Below are 16,807 nucleotides of genomic sequence, written 5' to 3' on the forward strand. Positions count from 1 at the left end.
AATTCTCGGTTTTAAAAAATCCCGACTACTCACCATGCATCTATAACTGTGAAATATAACTGGCTGCTCAATCACACCACACATGCTAGCCTCATCCCATTCCAGCCAGTGTTTCTATCTTGCCCGGATCACAAAATTCTGTAGGACTAATTTTATCCCAGGGACATGCTGAGAGGCCAGACTATGGCCTTCAAAACTGGGAAAAAGTATCATAGAAAAGGAAATTATTGTTACCTTGGAGACTAAAATAAATGACCTGCAGAAACAACACAACTGCTGTCTGAATAATATTCTAAGTTAAATTATCTGTAGTGTTAACTAAATGAGCTCTTGAAAAAATTGGACAATTCTGTGAAGAAAGAGAATAAACACTGGCTTTTGATTTGAACTGCCAATGCTGAATATAGTGCCCAGTGATATGTAATTATTTATGGAGACATTTTACAGCACACGAAAGAGATAAATCAGACCTTTCCCTCCCACAATAAAGCCATTTTCAAAAGAGTGAGTTCAGTGGGAAAAAAATTAAGAGAGACATTTACTGCTTGCTTTTTAGAAGTTGTATCACTCGATCAATTGAACTAGAAAGCCACATTGCAGTGTAAGCCCCAAATTCCTCAACGAAGACCTGTAGAACCACTACATTCTATCACAGATTGTTGTTAATAAACAACATATAAACAGTACACATACCGTATACAGATCTAGGAACTTCAAACGTCTCTATATTTTATTACATAACCCACTATTCATTGACTTTGTGTTTTATTTTTCTCTCTCCACATTCTTTACAAATCATCTTGGGCTATTGCTTCTTTTCCCTCTGTGGCATGGGATTGGAACCTTTGTCTCCCTTGTGACACAGCACAGTTACCACCAGTCTGCTAGGCTGGCACTGTCAACACTGGTAAGTATTTCACCTAATCAAAGAATCGATGTTATTTTGCTGGTACTGTGTTTAAGGCATATAAAATAAATAGATACACATAATTTATAATGCTTTTTGATTTGTCTCCATAAATTATCATTTTTAAAAAATACAGACAAAGCCATATGTTTTCCTCCCACCTAAACATTGTAGTGTGGAAGATGGTCTCTAAAAATGAACGAACCTAACAGCACGCAAACTTGTCTCGAAGCATAATAATCTTTTGCTTAAAGAAACGGCTTCCGCTTATAACAAATGACAGCAAATCAAGACAGCTGATGGCAGTTATACTCAAACAGATATTATTGTACATTACTAATTGTTCTTCTTTCATGTGCAGTATGTAATAGAGCCTAAAGAGGTGATATGGGAGGAAACAAATGATTATCACAGATATGAACATCAAGCTTTTAATCTGGGCCCAGAATTCTTGATGTGACCAGACAGAGCCTGGAAGCTTTTTCACCACCTTTAGAATGATGAAGACTTGCAAGCCCAAGAGGACACATGTGATGGTGGCTACAATGGCAATTAAGAGATAGTTCAGTGTTTTCACACTCTCCTCCTTGAGTTCTTGTTGGAATGTAAAACATATGTTAGTTTTATACTCCCCAGACGTCCCATACTGAGCAATGACCAAGGGCAGCACAATCACAATGGCCGCTATCCACACTGTAGCACTAGCAGCCACAGCATGTAGCTTCCTGTAGAACTCCAACTTGTCCTTCCATTGAAAGAAAATGAGCCACCGGATAATGAGCGTGATTATGTAGAATAGAAAAGTGAGGTACATATGGATGTGCATCATAGCACTCGCTGCTTTACAAAAGCCCTCCCCAAAAATCCACTTCTGATTGATATAATAATAAAGCCGAAATGGCACAGTCAGGAGAAGCAGGCTGTGCAACACCACGAGGTTGACAATCGCCGCCGTGGTCACTGACAGAGTGTTCATTTTAACCAGCAAAAATGACATTGCGATGGCTCCAATTGTACCTCCAATAAATGCTACTGTATATATAGTAATCAATATGTAACGTTCAATGTCAGAATGAAAGTTACTGGACTGAGTTGTAGTAACAGATGCATTCAGCGAGGCTGTAGTCGCTCCAGGCATGGTACTGTACATCTCTCTTTTGGACTCTATAAAAGAAGACATCAATGTCATTAAAGATTAAAGTGAGATTTAAAACTGAGAGCTAACTGAGTCTTCAACCTGGTTCTGGCTCCAGGGCATATACTGTATATGATCCTAGAAATGCTTGGATTGTTTCACTTCTGATATCAGTTACTGCAAATGATTTCCCCCACTCTGAAATGTGCTCTGTTAGGAAATGCAGGTCAGAGTTCCTACTAGTTAGGAAAGAATGGCTGCAAAAGCTGAATTTAAAGACGGAAAAAAACCAAGCATATACGTAGGTTAGAGGGAGAAGCTGATCAAGTTATGAAAATGTTACCAGCCATGTACTTAAAAACAGTTACTAATTAATATTTCAAAACAAAGGTAGGCAAAAAAGATCTGCTGCTTGGCCAAATTATTTGAGTATGATCCTTATGGAGAATGACGGCCGAGGAAGGAGTACTGCAAAAAGGGATCGGGGGGTCATAGTGGACCACAAACTAAATATGAGTCAACAGTGTAACACTGTTACAAAAAAGCGAGCATCATTCTGGGATGTATTTGCAGGAGTGCTGTAAGCAAGACACGAGAAGTAATTCTTTCGTTCTACTCCATGCCGATTAGGCCTCAACTGGAGTATTGTGACCAGTTCTGGTGCCACATTTCAGGAAAAAAGGTGGACAAATTGGAGAAAGTCCAGAGAAGAGCAATAAAAATGATTAAAGGTCCAAAAAACATGACCTATGAGAGAAGATTGAAAAAACTGGGTTTGTTTAGTCTAGAAAAGAGAAGACTGAGAGGGGACATGATAACAGTTTTCACATACATAAAAGATTGTTACAAGGAGGAGGGAGAAAAATTGTTCTTCTTAACCTCTGAGGATAGGACAATAAGCAATGGACTTAAATTGCAGCAAGGGAGGTTTAAATTGGACATTCAGAAAAACGTCTTAACTGTCAGGGTGGTTAAGCACTGGAATAAATTGCCTAGGGAGGTTGTGGAATCTCCATCACTGGAAATTTTTAAAAGCAGGTTAGACAAATCCCTGGCAGGGATTGTCTAGATAATACTTAATCCTGCCATGAGTGCAGAGGACTGGACTAGATGACCTCTCAAGGTCCCTTCCAGTCTTTGATTCTATGATTCTTATCAGCCCTTTGTGTTAACAGCTCAGATCTTTATTACAGAGGATCTTCTGGGTGATCATAAAGAAGACACAAGTCATTGTTAGAATCCTGCTATTTATTCATTAGAATTAAGTGTGCTGGGAGAGAAGCTGAGCCCTGATTAGGGGGCGGGGCTTCTCTGATTAGGGGTCCTAAAAAGGTAGCTAGCCAGGCAGGCAGCTGCAGCGGCACAGGACCCAGCAAACAGAGCTGTAAACAGGGGATTTTGAGTGGGAGTTTGCAAGGGGAGTTTGGGGGGAAGACTAAGAGGCAGGCAGAGGAACAGACAGGCTAGTGAAGGGAGTGTGTGGTGGTCTGGCAGTGTTTTGGTGCTTGTTGGGGGTTTGTTTTGCGGTGGGTGGTGGTGTTTTGGTTTGATTTGTGTTTCCCGGACTAACAGGACTTAGGTGGGAAGGCTATGACAGACACAGAGGCAGCAGTGGTAGTGACCCAAGCAGTGGAAGACACAATGAAGATGACTGGATGTGGAAACTGCAGTATGTACATGATCCTGGAGGGGGTACCTGAAAAGCGTTTCGTCTGCATGAAGTGCCACCTGATAGAGCTGATGGAAGAAAAGATCTGAGGATTGGAGATGCAGGTGGAAACTCTGATTGAGTTTAGAAGGAGGTTCAAGCAGATGATGGAGCAAAAACATGACAAGTCTGAAGGGAAAATCTCAGACTTGCAAATGGAAGCAGGACCAAATAACTCTGAGGGGAGACTGTTGGGTGAGGACAGTGGAAGCATGTGGCTAAGAGAACCAGGCAGAGGAAAAGACGGGCTAGTGAAGGAGAAATAGGGCTCAGGAACAGGTTTGCACAGTTGGAAAATTAAGAAGGGGCACAGCAGGTGGTCACTGACGGTGAGAGGGCAAGGAAGAAGAGAAGAGCAGCTAGTCCTATAGGAAGAGGGGAAAAGTCAATGGAGATAACAGCATCAAATATGAGCCCCAGGAGGATACGTGATGGGTTACGGAGGATTGCAAGGGAGAATAGGAACGAGAGGACTTGCAGCCAGAGGGAACAGGGGATAGACTGGAGACTCGCACCATCACCAGGAAAAGGCAGGTCTACGTGATTGGGGACTTCTTACTGAGAAGAATAGACAGGCCTGTAAACAGAGCTGACCTAGAGAACAGAAGGGTGTGCTGTCTGCCGGGTGCTAAGATATGGGACCCGGACCTGAGGCTGAAGAGGATCCTAATGGGAGAGGGAAAGAATCCGCTGATTGTCCTTCATGTGGGAACAAATGATATGGCTAGATTCTCGCTGGAATGTTTCAAGGGATACTATGCCAGACTGGGGAAGACACTTAAGGAAATCGAGGCTCAGGTGATCTTCAGTGGGATTCTCCCTGTTCCTAGAGAAGGGCAACAAAGGTGTGACAAGATTATGATGATCAACAGATGGCTCAGGCAGTGGTGCTATAAGGAGGGCTTTGGGATGTATGGCCACTGGGAGGCATTCATGGACAGAGGACTGTTCTCTCGGGATGGAATTCACCTGAGTAGGGAGGGAAATAGACTTCTAGGATGGAGGCTGGCATAACTGATTAAGAGAGCTTTAAACTAGGAACTGGGGGGAGATGTCCAGGTAATCTCCACCCCAGATTTTAACATTGAGAGGGAAGAAAACGAAGTAAGAAAGGATACAGCCGTGGGTAGGAGAATGGACATAAGGAGGAAGGGTAGTGTAGATACCAGTCTAATAGGTAATACTGGAGGTAGAATGTCTGGGCCTAATTGGGTAAAGTATGTGAGCAAAGCCAAACATCAAAAATTAATATGTTTGTACACTAATGTGAGGAGCCTAGGTAACAAAATGGAGGAACTAGAGTTACTGGTGCAGGAAGTGAAACCAGATATTATAGGGATAACAGAAACATTGTGGAATAGTAGTCATGACTGGAGTACAGGTATTGAGGGGAATGTGCTGCTTAGGAAAGACCGAAATAAAGGCAAAGGTGGTGGAGTAGCATTGTATATCAATGATGAGGTAGACTGTAAAGAAATAAGAAGGGATGGAATGGATAACACAGAGTCTGTCTGGGAAAAAATCACGTTGGGGAAGAAAGCTACTAGAGCCTCCCCTGGGATAGTGCTTGGGGTGTGCTATAGACCACCAGGATCTGATTTGGATATGGATAGAGACCTCTTTAATGTTTTTAATGAAGTAAATAGTAATGGGAATTGTGTGATCATGGGAGACTTTAACTTCCCAGATATAGACTGGAGGAAAAGTGCTAGTAATAATAACAGGGCTCAGATTTTCCTGGATGTGATAGCTGATGGATTCACCAACTAGTTGCTGAACCAACAAGAGGAGATGCCATTTTAGATTTGGTTTTGGTGAGTAGTGAGGACCTCGTAGAAGAAATGGTTGTAGGGGACAACCTTGGTTCGAGCGATCATGAGCTAATTCAGTTTAAACTAAATGGAAGGATAACTGTGACTAGGGTATTTGATTTCAATAGGGCTAACTTTAAAAAATTAAGTAAATTAGTTAGAGACGTGGATTGGACTGAAGAACCTGTGGATCTAAAGGTGGAGGAGGCCTGGAATTACTTCAAGTCAAAGTTGCAGAACCTATCAGAAGTCTGTATCCCAAGAAAGGGGAAACAATTCATAGGTAGGAATTGTAGACCAAGCTGGATGAGCAAGCACCTCAGAGAGGTGATTAAGAAAAAGCAGAAAGCCTACAAGGAGTGGAAGATGGGAGTGATCAGCAAGGAAAGCTACCTTATTGAGGTCAGAACATGTAGGGATAAAGTGAGAAAGGCCAAAAGCCATGTAGAGTTGGACCTTGCAAAGGGAATTAAAATCAATAGTAAAAGGTTCTATAGCCATATAAAGAAGAAGAAAACAAAGAAAGAAGTGGGACTGCTAAACACTGAGGATGGAGTGGAGGTTAAGCCTCAGTCTTTAATGAGGCTAATGAGGAGCTTAGGGATAATGGTAGGATAACAAATGGGAATGAGGATATGGAGGTAGATATTACCACATCCAAGGTAGAAGCCAAACTCGAACAGCTTAATGGGACTAAATAGGGGAGGGCCCAGATAATCTTCATCCAAGAATATTAAAGGAACTGGCACATGAAATTGAAAGCCCGTTAACAAGAATTTTTAATGAATCTGTAAACTCAGGGATTGTACCATATGACTAGAGAATTGCTAATAGAGTTCCTATTTTTAAGAAAGGAAAAAAAAGTGATCCGGGTAACTACAGGCCTGTTAGTTTGACATCTGTAGTATGCAAGGTCTTGGGAAAATTTTTGAAGGAGTAAGTAGTTAAGGACATTGAGGTCAATGGTAATTGGGACAAAATACAACATGGTTTTACAAAAGGTAGATCATGCCAAACCAACCTGATCTCCTTCTTTGAGAAGGTAACAGATTTTTTTAGACAAAGGAAACGCAGTGGATCTAATTTACCTCAATTTCAGTAAGTCATTTGATACGGTTCCACATGGGGAATTATTAGCTAAATTGGAAAAGATGGGGATCAATATGAAAATTGAAAGGTGGATAAGGAACTGGTTAAAGGGGAGACTACAATGGATCATACTGAAAGGTGAACTGTCAGGCTGGAAGGAGGTTACTAGTGGAGTTCCTCTGGGATCAGTTTTGAGACCAATCTTATTTAATCTTTTTATTACTGACTTTGGCACAAAAAGTGGGAATGTGCTAATAAAGTTTGCGGATGACACAAAGCTGGGAGTTATTGCCAATACAGAGAAGGACCAGGATATCATGCAGGAAGATCTGGATGACGTTGTAAACTGGAGTAATAGTCATAGGATGAAATTTAATAGTGAAAAGTGCAAGGTCATACATTTAAGGATTAATAATAAGAATTTTGGTTATAAGCTGGGGATACATCAGTTGGAAGTAACAGAGGAGGAGAAGGACCTCGGAGTATTGGTTGATCACAGGATAACTATGAGCCGCCAATGTGATATGACCATGAAAAAAGCTAATGCGGTCGGATACATCAGGCGAGGTATTTCCAGTAGAGATAAGGAGGTGTTAGTACCGTTATACAAGACACTGGTGAGATCTCATCTGGAATACTCTGTGCAGTTCTGGTCTCCCATGTTTAAGAAGGGTGATTTCAAACTGGAACAGGTACAGAGAAGGACTACTAGGATGATCCGAGGAATGGAAAACCTGTTTTATGAAAGGAGACTGAAAGAACTTGGCTTGTTTAGCCTAACCCAAAAGAAGGCTGAGGGGAGATATGATTACTCTCTTTAAATATATCAGAGGGATAAATACCAGGGAGGGAGAGGAATTATTTAAGCTCAGTACCAGTGTGGACACCAGAACAAATGGATATAAACTGGCCATCAGGAAGTTTAGACTTGAAATTAGATGAAGGTTTCTAACCATCAGAGGAGTGAAGTTCTAGAACAGCCTTCCAAGGGGAACAGTGGGGGCAAAAGACATATCTGACTTCAAGACTAAGTTTGATAAGTTTATGGAGGGGATGATATGATGGGATAGCCTAATTTTGGCAATGAATTGATCTTTGACTATTAGCGGTAAATATGCCCAATGGCCTATGATTGAAAGTTAGATGGGGTGGGATCTGAGTTACTACAGAGAATTCTTTCCTGGATGCCTGGCTAGTGAGTCTTGCCCACATGCTCAGGGTTTAGCTGATCTCCATATTTGGGGTCAGGAAGGAATTTTCCTCCAGGGCAGATTGGCAGAGGCCTGAGGGGTTTTCGCCTTCCTCTGCAGAGTGGGGCATGGGTCACTTGCTGGAGGGTTCTCTGCACCTTGAAATCTTTAAAACATGATTTGAGGATTTCAATAGCTCAGACATAGGTTAGGGTAGGGTTACCATTTGTCTGGATTCTGCCGGACATGTCCGGCTTTTTTGAGTTAAAAATAGCGTCCGGGGGAATTTGTAAATGTCCGGATTTCCCCCCCATGCAGAGTGCGCGCGCTGACAGGGCAGCCGGCCACGGGACTCTGGCAGCCAGAACCCCTCCTCCACTTCCCCCTCCTCTTCCCTGCAACTTGAGATCACTCCCCTCCTCTCTCTCCCTTCTTGCATTCGCAGATCGCCGGCTGGCCGTTCACCTCGGGCCTCTGGCAGTCTGGAGCTCCTCCCCTTGCTCCTGCTCCCCCTCCCCTGCTGCCCAGCGCGCCGCTCTGCAGCACTCTGTTCTGAGCGGCACGGTAAGGGGGCCAGGGGGTCGGAGAAGGGGCAGGGAGGTTCTGGAGGGGGCAGTCAAGAGACAGGAGCAGGGTTGGATGGGTCGGGCATTTGGGGGGGCTGTCTGGGGATTGGGGGTGTAAGGTTTTGGGCAGTCAGGGGACAGGTAGGGGGTAGGTAGGGTCCTAGGGGGCAGTTAGGATGCGGGGAGGGTCTCAGGAGGGGGCAGCCAGGGGACAAGGAGCAGGGAGGCTTAGGTAAGGGGTGGAGTCCTGGGGGGCAGTTAGGGGCAGGGGTCCCAGGAGGGGGCAGTCAGGGGACAAGGAGTGGGGGGAGGGTTGGGAGTTCTGAGAGGGGCGGCAAATGGGAGGGAGTGGAAGGGGCGGGGGCGGGGCTCCGGTGGGGCTCCTCCCGTCCTCTTTTTTGATTGTTGAAATATGGTAACCCTAGGTTAGGGGTTTGATACAGGAGTGGGTGGGTGAGATTCTGTGGCCTGCGTTGTGCAGGAGGTTAGACTAGATGATCATAATGGTCCCTTCTGACCTTAAAGTCTATGATTCTGCATAAATATTCTATTTAAGAACCAGATTCTACAGTTAATCACATGCTGCTCCATTGAAGTCACAAATGTTAAATGTGACTGAGAGCAGAGGTTTGCTCAGGGATCTGTACATAATGAATTATATATAATGTGTGCTATAGATATTAAATATTTAATATAAATAATTTCTTCCCAGGTGCTAAAAGAGAGGGTAAGTATCATTCTGATGCTCTAAAAGGCTTGTATTTACCACATGATATGTTGTATTTTCACATAAGGCCAAATTCAGAAGTACTCAGAAGCACCCTTGAAAGGACCAAAAGCAAAGTGAAAATTGTAGTTCTGCTGCATAGATGGGGACATTTTTGCTGTCCTGGGGGACTATTAACACATGCAGCAGAAGACAGAGCCATGGCAGGACTCTGCAGCTCACTGGAAAGACGAGATCTTGACATGTTGGAAGGTGACATGTAGGATGGGCAGACCACAGGACCGCAAGACCACATACTGTTGGAGCAAGCAGGTAGATTGGATCCAGCATTCCTTCGCATACTCGACAGTAGCTGGATATAGTATGTGTGCCCTGAATTGTGTCTCAGTCTGGGTTCACCCCTGCCAGCTTCCTTCTGGGTCCTTGTGGGCGAAGCATTTTTATTTGAATTTGACTCATGGATCTTACAATGTAAAACCTGACCTGGTTTTCTTTTTACACCAAAGCAGTGTTAGCTTTGCAGTATGATAAGTAGTTCCTCTATCTATTGTATCACTGATCTTTTAGGTGATTTCCATTTTAAGGAATACAAATTTTGACCGTCAACAGACTATTTAACAGTTTCCTCATTTGTGGAAAAGAGGAAATACCTTTGATATTTTTAACAGCAGGTTTCAGTTGCAAGGGGACATTAACAATGTGATATTTCTCAGTGACCTCATTTTTTAATAAAGATTTTAGCTATTAACACATTTTTAGCATGCCTATCATCGTAGTATCTGAGCTCTCTTTATACAATGGCCACTATTTGAAAAGTCAACACTTACTTTAACTGTTACCTCAACATATCCAAAGGACCAATTATTTCACTATATCTAGTATCAGCAATAACCATGGGACCTTAGATATTGTAGAGGAATTGCTGGTAAATATTGACTCTCTAATGGTTGACTCTGTATTTTAGAGGTTAAAATTATATTTGTAGTTCAAAATAAAGTTCTCTCAACATTTTTTCCAGTAAATTACAAACAAGTAAAATGTGTTGCAAAAGGGATTTTTTTCTCGAAGGAACTACAATTTACAACATATTTCGACTATTGCACTGGAAAGGAAAGAGTACACATTCCTTCCTATTCTAACTGTTGCCACTTCTATAACATTGCGTTTTAGCTTTAAAATGTTCATACCGGAAGGGATTAGCAAAAGCTGTTTGTATGTCCGTTTTTTAAGTTGTCAAACTGTAATTAGAAAACATGTGACTCTAATGTTGCATTATCAGACCGTCTCAAGTTGGAATGTGTATTTACAGTTTTAAAGCACTACTGTACTAAAGGCAACTGCTGCAAATCTGGGTTGCTATGACAGACATATGATTATCTGCATCATTAACAGTAGTTCTGTGGTTGGAGTTGGATGACCCCTGGTGGTTGCTTCTCAAGTTCAAACAATGAAACCTTCTCAGAATTCACATAGAAGAAACAAATTAGAAACATTATGGAGAATCTACACACCATCCTTGCTATGATTCTGCAGGAAGGCTCATCTGCATTGTGTGTAAAAAGCATTCACCAACAGTGATGTTAAAGCACACAACATCAATTTATCTGCCCACCACTGTTACATCCATTCAGTTGAAACCTATTTATGTTTAGAATACATAACATAGCATGACACAGCATAATATGCTTCACAGAGAAAATTGCTACCTTCTCAGAAGACGCAGTTTCCTACTGTGCAGACACCTGAAGAGCCAGAAAACACTGACCAGAATTGCAAGTGCCAGGTCTTACAGACATAACTTTTAGCAGGAGACACCTTGAATGAGAACATGAAGTCTTATGTATTGACAGGTAAACACTTTATGACATTAGTCCATGATCTTGGAATCTGTGTGCAGCCCAAGAGATAGACTGTATACGAGGGTCAAAGGGCAGACAAATAACTGCCACAGGCTGAGAAACAGCAGAGGAAACCACTCTGTGGCCACTAATGCAGCCTCAGGGTTGCACTAGCTTCTGAGAGAGATGACTCTCTCCTATGTGGTTTCCCCACTCAGATTATGTAGTTGCAGCTCTACTGGCTCAGTCCCACCTCCAAAAGACTCCTTCACACTATGGATTCACTTCAGGATTGTGTTTTGTTGCTGTACAGGGTTGCTTCATTCTGGCCCTCACCTCTGTGTTGCAGAATTACACCAGCTTGCTATGCCCATGAAAATGGAGGGGGATTGGATTGACCCTGTAATATATATATTCAGGGCTCTTCAGGGAGGGCCTTGTGTCTCCTTCCTTTCCTAGCTCCCTCCCACCCAGGCTACATCATGGTCACTGGTATTACATGAGATCAGAAGCAAATCTTGAATCCTTCTCTACACTAAATGTCTTGTCTTTTGGCTAAACTTTTGGGAGACAGGGGTTTTGAAGAACAGTAGCACAAGGGCACACAACCACCTCATTTGGCATCATATAGAAGCCAAAGAAGCATCTGTTGATGTTGGGGGCTTTCAGGAAATCATCAAAACATCAATATTTTGTTTCAGCAGAGGGGGTAGCAGATTGTGCTAGGCAGAAGTCCAGAAACTAGAGAGTCTTTCATAATAGTGATTGACAAAAGGCTTTTTGTGATAAATTTGAGTATTGATGTTTCATAAATTCATAGATTACCTTATTATTATATATTATTAATATGACACAGGCCATAGGACTTCCCTGAATTCATTCCTGTTTGAACTACAACATATGTTTTAGAAAAACATCCAATCTTGATTTAAAATTTCCAGTGACAGAGAATCCCATACAACCCTTGGTAAATTGTTCCAGTGGTTAATTACCCCCACTGTTAAAAAATTAGCACCTTATTTCTAGTCTGAGTTTGTCTAGTTTGAATTTCTAGCCACTGGATCTTATTATACCTTTGTCTATTTGATAATAATGGGCTCTTCAGTCTAATTTCTGTTCCCCATATAGGTACTTATAGACTGCGATCAAGTTGCCCCTTAACCTTCCCCTTGTTAGACTCAAGGAGCTCAATCTATTGAGCATATCACTATACGGCATGTTTTCCAACCCTTTAATCACTCTCATGGCCCTCTGAAATTCTCCAATTTATCAACATTCTTCTTGAAATATAACCACCAGAACTGGACATAATATTTAGTACCGGTTGCACCAGCGCCAAATACAGAAGCAATATAACTAGGGCTGTCGATTAAACGTGGTTAACTCACATGATTAACTCAAAAAAATAATCATGATTAATCAGAGTTTTAATTAGACAATTGAACAATAGAATATCAATTGAAATTTATTAAATTTTTGGATGTTTTTCTACATTTTCAAATATATTGATTTCAATTACAACACAGAATACAAACTGTACAGTGCTCACTTTATATTATTATTTTATTACAAATATTTGCACTGTAAAAATGATAAACAAAAGAAACAGTATTTTTCAATTCACCTCATACAAGTACTGTAGTGCAATCTCTTTACCGTGAAATTGCAATTTACAAACGTAAATTTTTTTTATTACATAACTGCACTCAAAAACAAAACAATGTAAAACTTTAGAGCCTACAAGTCCACTCAGTCCTACTTCTTGTTCAGGTAATTGCTCACATTGTTTACATTTACAGGAGATAATGCTGCCTATGTCTTATGGACAGTGTCACCTGAAAGTGAGAACAGGCATTTGCATGGCACTGTTCTAGCCAGCATTGCAAGGTATTTACATGCCAGATATGGTAAACATTCATATGTACCTTCATGTTTCAGCCACCGTTCCAGAGGACATGCTTCCATGCTGATGACGCTCGTTAAAAAAAATGCATTAATTAAATTTGAGATTGAACTCCCTGGGGGAGAATTGTATGTCTTCTGCTCTGTGTTTTACCAGCATTCCGCCATATATTTCATGTTATAGCAGTCTCGGATGATGACCTAGCACAGGTTGTTCAATTTAAGAACATTTTCACTGCAGATTTGACAAAACGCAAAGAAGGTACCAATGTGAGATTTCTAAAGATAGCTGCAGCACTTGACCCAAGGTTTAAGAGTCCGAAGTGCCTTCCAAAATCTGAGAGGGACCAGGTGTGGAACATGCTTTCAGAAATCTTAAAAGAGCAACACTCCAATGCGGAAACTACAGAACCCAAACCCCAAAAAAGCAAATCAATCTTCTGCTGGTAACATCTGACTCAGATGATGAAAATGAACACGTGTCGGTCCGCTCTGCTTTAGAACATTAGGGAGCAGAACCCGTCATCAGCATGGAAGCATGTCCTCTGGAATGGTGGTTGAAGCATGAAGGGACATATGAATCTTTAGTGCATCTGGCAAGTAACTATCTTGCAATGCTGGATACAACAGTGCCACGTGAATGGCTGTTCTCACTTTCAGGAGACATTGTAAAAAAGAAGCGGGCAGCATTAGCTCCTGCAAATGTAAACAAACTTGTTTGTCTGATCGATTGGCTGAACAAGAAGTAGGACTGAGGGGACTTGTAGGCTCTAAAGTTTTACATTGTTTTATTTTTGAATTATTTTTTTCATACATAATTCTACATTTGTAAATTCAACTTTCGTGATAAAGAGATTGCACTACAGTACTTGTATTAGGTGAACTGAAAAATACTATTTATTTTGTACAGAGCATTGTACACTTTGTATTCTGTGTTATAATTGAAATCATTATATTTGACAATGTAGAAAAGATCCAAAATATTTAAATAAATGGTATTGTATTATTGTTTAACAGCGCGATTAATTGCGATTAATTTTTTTAATTGCTTGACAGCCCTAAATATAACTTCCTTATTCCAACTTAATATTCCTTTGTTTATACATCCAAGGAGCACATTAACCTTTTTGGGCATATGATTGCAATGGGAGCTTATGTTCAGCTATTATACACCATGACTCCTAAGTCCTTTTCAGAGTCACTGCTTCCCAGGATAGAGTCCCCCATCCCATATCTATTTTTTGAATTCTTTTTCCCTAGATGTATGACTTTATATTTTACTATATACATAGTGATACACATATTGTGTGCTTGTGCCCAGATCCAGAACACTCTGTATCAGTGACTAGTTCTTTTCCTTATTTACCACTCCCCCTAATCTTTGTGTCATCTGCAAACTTTATTATTAATAATTTTATATGTTCATTGATAAAAATATTAAATAGCTTAGGACCAAGAATCAATCCCAGTGGGACCTCCCTAGAAACACATGATTAATGATGATTCCCCGTGTACAATTACATTTTGAGATGTATCAGTTAGCCAGTTTTTAATCCATTTAATGTATGCCATGTTGATTATGTATTCTAGTTTCTTAATAAAAATGTCATGTGGTACCAAGCCAAGTGCCTTACAGAAGTCTAAATTTATTACATTAACACTATTACCTTAATCAAGCAAACTTGTAATCTCATTTTTAAAAAATCAAGGTTGACAAAATCTCTAAAACGTATTATAATCGGTGTTGATGAATGAATTAATATCTCTCTCTCTCTCTCTCTCCCTCTCTCTCTCTCTCTCTCTCACACACACACACACACACACACACACACACACACACACACATCTTTGCAAAATTTACCCTGTGATAAAGATCTGTATCAGGACTGTCAGAGTTGCCCTTCATAATCATGTAGATTTTCATGTAATCCAAAGGTTGGACTCCATGGAAGAGGCATATATATTCTTTGTACAGCTGACTAGGACCTGTTTTCCCTCTCAAAATCTCAATGAGAATGAAAATTTTCCTTTTGTGTTGAAATTTTTAGTAGAAATTGTTTTGGTTTCACAACAGCTGAAAATCCTAAACCAAAATTTTACCAATTATCGACAACCAAAAACAACAACAAAAAAATTTTTTTAAACAAAAACCTGGAAAATTTTTAAAATATTTTTTTTCACAAAAAATTTCATTTAGTCAAAAAGCTATTTTATGTTAAAAAGTATGACAATTTTTGATTCATTCTAATTATTTTTGACTAATTCTAATTAAGAATATGCTTATAAAATTTGCAGATGACACCAAGCTGGGAGGGATTTCAAAAACATGGGAGACAGGATTAGAATTCAAATTGACCTTGACAAATTGGAGAATTGGTCTGAAATCAACAAGCTGAAATTAAATAAAAACAAATGCAAAGTACTTCACCTAGGGAGGAAAAATTAAATGCACAACTCTTAAATGGGGAAATAACTGGCTAGGTGATGGTACTGCTGAAAAGGATCTGAGGGTTGTAGCAGATTACAAATTGAATACAAGTCAACAATGTGATGCAGGTGTGAGAAAGACTAACATCATTCTGGAGTGTATTAACAGCGGTGTCATATGTAAGACATAGGAGGTAAGTGTCCTGCTCTACTTAACACTGGTGAGGCCTCAGCTAGAGGACTGTGTCTAATTCTGGGCGCCACACATTAAGACAGATGTGGACAAATAGGGAAAAAAGAAGGGGGGAGGGACCTACAATAATGATAAAAAGTTTAGAAAACCTGACTGCTGAGGAATGGTAAAAATAACCTTGAGAAAAGAAGACTGAAGGGGACCTGATGGTGATCAATTGTCTTCCATGTCCTCCATGTCCACTGAACATAGGACAAGAAGTAATGGGCTTAACCTACAGCAAGGGAGGTTAAGGTTAGATATTAGGAAATCCAGCCCTATGTTTTTATGATTCTTCATGGTGTAGATTCATGACTGACAGTGACTACAATAGCCACGCTCCAACAAACAGACCCATATGAAACGTGTAAAATAAATTTCTGCTTAGAGAAAACTGCAGTGATTAAATATATCAGATAGGAGAGTAGACATTTACTGCACATACCTGTGATTTTTCCAGACAATTTTTAGAGATCTGTCACTTTTTCTGTTGTTCATTTGCTGGATGTGAGATGGAGGCCATTTGACTGAAACTTTGCAGTAGAAATCCAGTCTATCGATGTAGATGTAGACAAAGGACATATAACTCGCCACTGGAATGATGGGAAACAAAGGAGACTTCCAAAAATGCTGTATCCTTAGATCTGGTTTTTTGAAAATAAATAAATAAAAATTGGGGGGTTACACAATAGAACTTTCCTTACAATTTTCTTTACCCTCCTAGCTGCCATGGGCATGTCATCTGACTTACCAGCAGCAGCAGCAGAGAAAAGAAGTGAACGAACCCAAGATTTATGCACAAAAGAGGGAAGAGGAAGGAGAGGAAAAGTGACCTCCGTATACCGGAAACTCAAAGGAGTATGTGTTAGGAAAATAATACCACAAAAAAGCAATGAAGAAATGTTTCTTCACATATCAGAACAGCATAAATAAATAACAGTTATGAAAAATGGCCATACAGAAAAGCTCTTAGATTTATTTAAAATAAGAAAGAAAAAGAGCCAGTTGGATGCATTTTTTTAGTTACAAACTTTGCTTTAAAACCAGTTACAAATTGAATCACAAAACAGATTCTGCTTCTCCAAACACATACACTTTGTTCCTAATCAGGGTTTGTCCTCCACACTTTGAAGCTCATTGATTTGTATCTTCATTTTGTACAGTCTAAAATAATTAAGATCCAGATTCTCAAAGGTATTTAAGTGCTTAACTCTCATTGAAATCAATGAAAGTTAAGCACCTAAATACCTTTGAGGATCTGAGCTTAAATAAATA

General features: G+C 40.4%; 1 protein-coding gene across 1 annotated transcript; it reads right to left on the reverse strand.

Annotated features, from left to right (window-relative positions):
* Positions 1-901: 901 nt before the first annotated feature.
* Positions 902-16,389, reverse strand: LOC128833101 (probable G-protein coupled receptor 141). The gene is made up of 2 exons (XM_054021020.1): positions 15,978-16,389; positions 902-2,071 (listed from the first exon to the last, which is right to left on the reverse strand). Exon 2 carries the CDS (start codon positions 2,055-2,057, stop codon positions 1,113-1,115), a length of 945 nt encoding a protein of 314 aa, XP_053876995.1. The 5' UTR covers positions 2,058-2,071; positions 15,978-16,389; the 3' UTR covers positions 902-1,112.
* Between the last annotated feature and the right edge of the window lie 418 nt (positions 16,390-16,807).

Source organism: Malaclemys terrapin, chromosome 2, assembly GCF_027887155.1.
Source record: "Malaclemys terrapin pileata isolate rMalTer1 chromosome 2, rMalTer1.hap1, whole genome shotgun sequence".
Classification (NCBI taxonomy): Eukaryota; Metazoa; Chordata; order Testudines; family Emydidae; genus Malaclemys; species Malaclemys terrapin.

Excerpts from the sequence above, each read along its gene's own strand:
- LOC128833101 (XM_054021020.1), bottom strand. The coding sequence starts at position 2,057 with ATGTACAGTACCATGCCTGGAGCGACTACAGCCTCGCTGAATGCATCT.